The sequence below is a fragment of the Notothenia coriiceps genome, unplaced genomic scaffold, assembly GCF_000735185.1.
Source record: "Notothenia coriiceps isolate Sejong01 unplaced genomic scaffold, NC01 NC01_scaffold00013496, whole genome shotgun sequence".
Classification (NCBI taxonomy): domain Eukaryota; kingdom Metazoa; phylum Chordata; class Actinopteri; order Perciformes; family Nototheniidae; genus Notothenia; species Notothenia coriiceps.
In genome coordinates this window covers 51-8943 of record NW_011346197.1, presented here as the reverse complement: position 1 = coordinate 8943, position 8893 = coordinate 51, and the positions used below count along the sequence as shown (strand labels likewise).

The 8893-nt window shown below is 41.5% G+C and overlaps 2 protein-coding genes across 2 annotated transcripts; both read left to right on the top strand.

Moving 5' to 3' along the window:
- Positions 1–231: 231 nt before the first annotated feature.
- On the top strand, positions 232–4653 carry LOC104947954 (volume-regulated anion channel subunit LRRC8D). Its single transcript, XM_010774079.1, has 3 exons — positions 232–622; positions 1424–1712; positions 3139–4653. The coding sequence occupies exons 1-3, from the start codon at positions 339–341 to the stop codon at positions 3976–3978; spliced, it is 1413 nt and encodes a 470-aa protein (XP_010772381.1). The 5' UTR covers positions 232–338; the 3' UTR covers positions 3979–4653.
- A 417-nt stretch (positions 4654–5070) lies between these two features.
- Positions 5071–7799, top strand: LOC104947955 (ATP-dependent RNA helicase DDX39A-like; the record flags this gene model as incomplete). The annotated part of the gene is made up of 3 exons (XM_010774080.1): positions 5071–5147; positions 6773–6989; positions 7644–7799. Coding segments are annotated over exons 2-3 (364 nt in total), but the record flags the coding sequence as incomplete, so codon positions are not given.
- Positions 7800–8893: the final 1094 nt, after the last annotated feature.

The following is an 8893-nucleotide window of genomic DNA, read 5'->3' as shown; positions in this document are numbered from 1 at the left end:
GACACATGTTGATGTAGAAGAGACATGAAGAAGAGGGGACACATGTTGATTTAGAAGAGACATGAAGAAGAGGGGGACATTTTGATGTAAAAGAGACATGAAGAAGAGGGGACACATGTTGATGTAGAAGAGACATGAAGAAGAGGGGACACATGTTGATGTAGAAGAGACATGAAGAAGAGATTTTGCCTAATAGGTGACCTTTAAAATGTCTGATATATTTCCCCCTCTGTGTTTTCTGCAGCTCTCTACGTCAGTATTCCTTCCACTCACTGAAGGACTTGTGCTCTCTGAGAGATGTTCCTGACCTGAGGAACGATCTGGCCTTCCTCCTGCACATGTTGGACCAGTACGACCCCCTGCTGGTTCAGCGTCTGTCCGTGTTTCTGTCTCCGGTCACTGAGAGCCGGCTGCTGGAGGAAAGCTTGGAGAGGCGTTGGGGGGAAGAGAAGCTGAGATCCATGAGCAGCGTGGATTCAGAGGGAAGCTCCAGACTGCAGCTGGTGGCTCTTCCTCGTCTTCCTCCAGCTCTCTTCACCCTCAACCAGCTGCACGTCCTCAAGCTGGAGCTCATCACCGAGGCCAGGTTTACTGCACAGGTAGCCAACATGAAATCACTCAGGTGAGTTCAGGATGCTTTAATATCACATCGGAATCAGAATCTTGCACTAATGTACATTCCCAAAGATATTGAAGTGACTGTTCTTTTGTATTGATTGTTGTGTTTTTATCTTAAAGGTCACCTAATATGCAAAATCCACTTTTTCATGTCTTTTATACATAAACATGTGTCCTGAGTTTCAGGAACAAAGATTCTCTCTTTTTGTCCTGATCCATTTCTATAAAAACCTGTCTGAAAATGAGCTGATCAGATTTTGGCCTATTTATGATGTCATAACGATGTTTTGGCTTGTGTAACCATTAGCCAATCACCAACCAAGGTAACCCCCCTACTTTTCCCGTTTAGTTCCGTTAGTGCCTGGAATTTTGCGTTCACACCAAACTAAGAACTTAGTTCCGAGAACTTTTTCCCCCATTTTTAGTTCCCGCTAGAGAGGTGGGACTATCCTGGGGAGAAAAAAGTACTAATTTCAATTGTCTGGGCAAATTGCAAACCACGCCCGTAAAACTCTGAAAAGTTTTGTGAAGCCGCCATTGTATTTGCTGGCATTAGCATTATTAGCATTAGCATTAACCGCCCCGCACCAACGGAGAGAGAATAAATTATGGCAACTCAAAAGTAAACATGGGAGCGGTGGAGATGAGGAGGTGTCGGCGTTCTGGCGATTTACTCAGAAGGCTTCAGTAGAAGCTGCTGGGAGTCCCAGCTGTCCCAGACAGGTTCTGGATATATCTGAGACCTGTGATATATTGATGAAAAACAGTATAATAGGGGACCTTTGACTATGTATTCCCCCAACAGGGAGCTCCACCTCTACCACTGCTCAGCGGCGGTGGATCCTGGGGCTCTGGGGGTCCTGCAGGAGCGTCTGGAGGTCCTTCACCTCACCTTCACCCAGGCCTCAGAGATCCCCAGCTGGGTAACTTCCCTCCGAGGCCTGCACGAGCTCCACCTCTCCGGACGCCTGAGCAATGATAACGGTGTGGGTCGCAGCTGGGCGTTAGGAAGCCTGCGACAACTACGTCACCTCCGAGTGCTGGTGATCAGAGGCATGCTGCAGAGGATCCCCGGGGAGCTGTGTGAGGTGTTGGTCTGCCGCTTTAATATAATAATAATAATAATAATAATAATACATTTAATTTTTATAGCACTTTTCCTGGTGCTCAAAGACGGTTTACATAAAATCAGAAACAGAATACAAAGAAAACAACAAAATGTCTATATTTCTGTTGCTGTGATATATTGGTCTTTAATAGAACAGTCTAACTTATCAAGAACATTTTATATCAAGATAAGAAGTACTTTATTGATCCCAATCTGGGAAATGTTTGCGTTGCAGCAGCATTAAAAGACAAGGCAGACTAGAAACAAACTTTAACCATCTCAAATGGAAATAAAATAACATTAAAAAATATGTGGAAATACAAACGTACATTAACACAAAGCAGGATATTATATATACATATTGTGTATTCTTTGTCTTTTTATGGTGTAGATATGTATATAAATTTACTATTTGCGGTTTTTATACCATTTGATTATGTTTTCTGACCATTTTTGGATCAAGAATGGCAGATATTAGTCTCCTAGAACTTTAAAATGGACCCAAAATTCATCAAAATCAGCCACCGGGAGCACAAATATGGTCCTTTTCTGGTTAAAACTGCCATTTTCGATCTTGGAAGTTGATTCAATAACCTCCGAAAAACACTCAAAAATTGTAAAAAAAGAAATGTTCTAACTATTGTCTGCATTATGCTAATTCAGTCAGATAACTCACGTGTTGCTTTAACATGTTTATTAGAAACAGCATATAGTTAAGTTTGGCGACTAGGCTCAGGCCTCATCACTCCATAGATATACATAGCACGATGAGTGATGATTAAATAACTAACCCCCAGAGCCTACAGGTGGAAGCTGGGGTGGAAGCTGGGGTGGTGGTGGGGCAGGCAAGCAGCAGCGACGTAGAGGTAGCTGAAGCAACAGCAGCAGCAAGCAATGCATGAAGGGATATCTGGCAGGTTAAATAGAGCGGCATATTAAGGAGACTCTGTTGGTTGGTAGTGGCAAGGGGCATTATGTATGAATGCAGCATAAGTGCTCGAGTTGACTGCCTGAACTAGCTCGCAGGCTTCGCCCCATTTGTGCAAATTGCCCAACATATGCAAGTTAGCATCCGGCAGTTTCTCTGTGCTTGGGCCCATACTGTACATTTCTAACATAACACTTTGAGGTCCTCAACATTTCCGTGCTCCCAATAGGATGAGCTGGCAAACAGACTAATAAAGTATATTCGTATTGTTCTGTCGGAGAGAAACCATTATTTCATTTTATTATCTTCCTTGTATCTAACCTGTTAAAATGTTATATTTTGCTGCATGTACCTCTAACGTTCTTGAATTTCTTGTTTTTAACTTGTGATGTGTCATTGTGTAAAGCACTTTGAGCTGCATGTGTTGTATGAAAAGTGCTATATATATATATATAAATAAAACTGTATTATTGTTGTATGGTAGGTGGCGGGCAGCTTGGTGAGGCTGGAGGTCTTCAACGAGGGCACCAGGCTGCTGGTCCTCACAGGGCTGAAGCGGATGGTGGACCTGACGGAGCTGCTGCTGCAGGACTGCCGGCTGGAGAGATTACCGTCTGCTCTACTCTCCCTCACCAACCTGCGCACTCTGGACCTGCAGCACAACAACCTGCGGACCCTGGAGGAGCTGCTCAGTCTGGCTGCTCTGCGCCGCCTCTCCTGTCTCAGACTCGCCTACAACCGAGTCCTCTCATTACCCGCTAGTGTTGCCGTTCTGCGAGGTCTGGAGCTCCTGGATCTGTCCAACAACCAGCTGCAGAGTCTTCCTCCAGCCCTCTTCACTCTGCACCGCCTTAGAAAGCTGTTCCTGGCTGGTAACCTGCTGGAGGTGCTTCCTGCTGAGGTGAAAGCGCTGCAGCTGCTCACAGAGCTGGATCTCAGTGGGAACAGGTTGGAGAAACTCCCCTCTCAGCTGTTCAGTAGCTGTTTGGAGCTGCACATCCTTAATGTGGCGCACAACTCTCTCAGTGCACTACCCAGAGGTGTTGCAGCTCTGAGTCGGTTGTGCAGGTTGGATCTGCGCAGTAACAGTCTGGAGGATCTGCCCGCTGAGCTGGGATCCTGCCCCGGGTTGCATGGGGGGGGTCTGCTGGTGGAGGACTGGCTGTTTCTCTCTTTGCCCCCCAGAGTTAGGGACTTCCTGAGCAGATCTTGCCCCCCCTCTGGTGCATATTCAGAGGGTAATTCACGCCCAGAGTCCGACAGTTTCCCGTACTTCTCTCCTACTCAGTGGAGTTTCTCTTCTGCTCTGGAATCACAGATCTAAGTCTCTAATACCAGTTGTGAAATGCAATTTACTCAAGTATCAATGTTGAGGTACGCTAACTGAGTATTTACTGTAATTTTTTGCTAATTTATACTGGTACTTCAATACATTTTGGAAGCTAATATTGTACCGATTACTCTTATCTGACAGCTTTGATAACTCTACAGATTCAGATTGTTAGCTAATACAAAATATATATCAACTAATAAGATGCTAAAAAAAAAGGAACCAATGAAAAGGTGCAGTCGTAGTCTTATGGCCACTTGAGAACAGAAACATGATTATTTCTTGAAAATCCCAGTTGATCAGCTTGTTTCTTACTGTGCCTGCTGTATCACTTTATTAAAATAGGTCACTGAGAGTGTTAAATGCTAGTAACTAATCCAACCGGATGCTGGTGTGTCTATATATAGCTGGTTGTACTTATCTCCAACACCAAAATAAATGATAATTACTCTTTATGAACCTATGCATTACAAATACTGACTTTTCTGCTGTTATTTGCACTTATCAGCCTTATAATTAGTATTTCTAACAATAATACTGATATTACCACTGGGTGTTTGCCACACTGAGGTCACTTCATGTTTATGCAATAATATTTGTATTGAACTTTTTGAAATAACAGAAGCAATACAGAAAAAAGTTAATGAATAAATGTTATTTTGTACCTATTCCTATTGTTGTTGTTTTTATTTATACTGTTACTTTCATATATTTGTTATCCTTGTGTGAACTATTATCTGTCCTATCATATATTTAAATATTATTGCTTTTGGCAGACGAACTAAGAGGACTAATAAAGGTTTAATTAATGTAGTTAGAGATTAAAGAAATGTTCGCCCATACGAAAATCATAATAAAGTCCTTTCCTTTTTTTTTTGCACCATAAGAATGCATTTACTTTATTGTGCAGTTTATTTTGTTATTCTAATTAAATGTCAGTGTCTCTCCTGGGCTTCCATACACTCATTCCTGCTGTATCCCGCTTTTTTTATACTGCGGCACACTTTTCAACCAATCGCTATCCTCTTTTACCGGCGCTCGTCTAAATCCACCAATCGTATTGATGCGCTTCAGAGAAGGCGGGACTTCCGGGTACTCGTATAAACCGTCTGAGGCCTGCCCATGCGGTTTTGATCTGTAGTAGAGAAGCTAACAACGACAAGGTAAGAATTCAGTCTTATATCCACAAATGGAGAGTTTTTGAAAAACATTGAATAAAGTTTGGGAAGAGTTCGATTAGTTAAGTTCGAAGGAGTTACAGATAATCTACTCTGTAATGAAATATCTTCTTTCATTGTTTGTTTTATGATGATAGTCGTTACGTTTCTGCGTTAGCATTAGTTAGCTTAGCCACCAACATTTCCCCATTTTTATTTTTTCATTGTTTTAGTAAGTGCGTAGCTTTTTCTATCCCAACATGCTGGGTTAAATATAATTAAATACGTGTTACTTATTTGTCTACGGTGGTTGTGAGTATGGTTTCGCTTCTTCGTCAGAAAAATATTGTTTGCCGCTAGCATGTTAGCTTAGCATTAGTTATGAAACACAATGGAGTCCCAGTGTTGTCAACGGATCTGAAGCTAGTGCTAACCGGTTTGGTTAAACCGAAGGCGTCGGCTACTATTCAAGGCTTGGCTTTATTAAAATAATGTGAACGGGTATTTTGTGTAAAGGGGAGCCAGTTAGTCTACATACTGCGTACTTGAATTGTAGGCCTGGTTTAATATGAGCGCCTGCAAATAACCTAGTTAGCATAGCTCACTGATTAGTCTCTTGTCGTGCAATGGTTGAGATTCAGTTACGCCTATTCAACCATAATACTACCACTGTACACACAACAAACTCATGTTGCAATGAAAGCTAATTATCACACTTTTGTAGTATTACATAGTTTGAATCTTCTTTAAAATGTGTGGTTAAAGTTGGCACAAATAATAGCAACAGCTGGTCTCAGTTTACAGTTCTCTTTCAAACCAGTTGGAAAGTTGGTTGTAGGATTGCACAATTAATGGAAATGTTATCCACATTTCAGTGTGAATTTGTGTAATATCCAAATCACAGAAGGCACACGATGTTTTATGCCTTAATATGTGTTAAAATAAAGTTTTGAATGTAGTATTGTGGAGCTGCGGAGATAACCCGGCCTACATATTTTACATACTAAATTAAACATTTGTTTGGTAGAGTCCCTCTTTATAAAGTCACTCCATAATCGATGGTAATCCAAATTATACAATACAGCTTCATTTGTAAAGCACTTTAAAATCTCCAGGTGTTGTACAACGAAATACATGTACTTACTAAAATCACACAGCTCAGCTCATAAACCATTAAATAGGTAGAAAATACAAATTAAAAAGTTATAAATAAACAAGATTAAAATAACAGCCATATAATCAAACCAATCAATAGATACTTTGAAAGCAACTATCTACAACGTTTTGGACGCTAAGGAGAAGTCAGTTAAGTCCACTTTTATCTCCTCACTATCATTCAACAATAGTCACCGTCACACAAACCGTTGAATCTTGAGTTGCACACTTTTCCAAGCGGTGCAACTCAAGATTCAAAGGTTTTATCATCATATGCTCAAAGCTACAGTGTAGAAATGGCAATGAATTTCTTCTGACCTGAGCTCCTCCAACAATGCAACATATATAATAAAATAAAAAGTAGTGCAAAAAGACTACATACACGTCTACTTATTTGTCCAAGTTGTCTGTTCAGTCATGTGATGATAGACATGTTCACAATTTTAAACTCCCACTTGTTCCTTTTCCCTCCCTAGACCGACACAATGGCAGAGACTGATGTTGACAACGAGCTGCTCGACTACGAAGAGGATGAGGAGCCTCAGGGAGCCCCAGAGAGCGCCGTCCCCGCAGGGAAGAAGGAGGTGAAGGGGTCCTACGTCTCCATCCACAGCTCCGGGTTCAGGGACTTTCTGCTCAAACCAGAGCTGCTGCGTGCCATCATCGACTGCGGTTTTGAGCATCCGTCTGAAGGTGAGCGGACTTTGGTTGTATTTATAGAAATGTATTTCTTTATCTTGTTTTCAAGAGGGTCCCGACAAAAACAACGTTTTAACAAACAAACAAAATAACACACAAGCAAAGCACGTACAGTCTGTGAAGTCAAATTCATGAAGTAATACAAAGAATCATTACAATTTGATAGACCGTGTCTAATAGATACGTTTCATCAATAACAAGAGCAGACCATTTTACTGGTTGTGTCGAATGTAGAAAACAAAAGGGGTATGGGTTAGTTTGTTTTGTACATGTTAGGCACAAATTAAATTCAAAGTGCTTTATGTAAGCATGGTGGAAAAACCGGGGAACAATTCATGAAATACAGAAAATTGTGAAATCAACATGAAAATAGATTGAATTCTGGAAATGGTGAGAATATATAATGTTGTTAAATGACCTCTGGCAAACCGGCTGTAAACACAAAGGTGTTTAGCATCAGTTTAATACTAATTATCATTTGATCTATAAGGTTTTCTTTGATAACATGCCCTTGTTCCTTCAATACAAAATGAAACCTAACTAAAGAATCTTCCACGTGTCTACAGTTTCTTTACAGTACCTTGATATATTTGCTTTCCCAACAATAATGTGCCTGCATTGACACATATTTTTATATTTTGTTTTCAGTCCAGCATGAGTGCATCCCACAAGCGATCCTGGGCATGGACATCCTGTGCCAAGCGAAGTCCGGTATGGGAAAGACGGCCGTGTTCGTGCTGGCCACGCTGCAGCAGATCGAACCTGTTGACGGACAGGTCAGTACGCATGTTGAATACAATAGGTGTATGTATTGGATCAAGTAAAGGGCGCGTTGTCATAGAAAATGTACAGAGGACTAGCTTGATACTTTTTTTTTTTCTTGTGATAGTAAAGCACACAAAATAGAAATATCCAAATGTGAATGTTATATGAAACCATTCAAAGCGCAACTTGTCGTCTAATTTGAAGTATCTCCTGTGATTCTAGTAATTATATCCTCCATGTTTAGCGGTTGGACATCAGTGAATTACTTCATTGTATTTAGTAGAGTCCAGTTGCATTGCAAAAAGGGTTGGATCCAAATGGCATACTGTTGTTAAAACTGTATCAGGACTGGCTATGTCAGAGGAACTCACACTCCGGTAACAAGTTAATGTCAAGTTTCTATTCAGTAAAAATGTGAATTAGGCAGTAGGGCTGCACGATTTGGGGAAATAATCTACCATAATTTTCGGACTATAAGCCGCGCCTTTTTCCCAATTTTTCGACGCTGCTGCTTATATAACGGTGCGGCTAATCTATGGATTTTTACAGCTAACGGCCACTAGGGGACCTCCTAAATCTATGGATTTTAAAGGTTACAGTCCACCACCTTTAACTCTATGGGCTCTATGGCCGGTCCGCGGACCCCCACCTTTAAGCGGTGGGTTCCAGCAGGAAAAGCTGGAGGCCGGAAAAGAGTGAGACAGGTAGCGCGCAAAAGTAAAAGTGGAACCGAGAGTGGTACGAGAGACAGAACGAGAGCAAGACAGACAGACATTACGAGAGCGAGACAGTTTGTCCCCGTACCACTGGTTGAAAACCGCTGCTGTAGATCACTGCCGGTACGTGCGCTGGGAGCGCACCGTTTAAGTTTGAAAGTTGAAAAGTTTGTGTGTCTGAAACGCTATGTGATACAGTACAGTTTACACAGCACAGTACATGTTCTGTAGCTACTATTGCACTAAATGGTAACACTTGAATACGTTGTGCAAATATGCAACTTGTTTGTTGAAATGTTAATAAATGGGAGCTTCCTCAAACAGCCATCTCTTTCCCGACAATCCCCTCTGTGCACGAACCCTTACATATGGTAATTAAACATTAAAACACCTGCGGCTTATAGTCCAGTGCGGCTT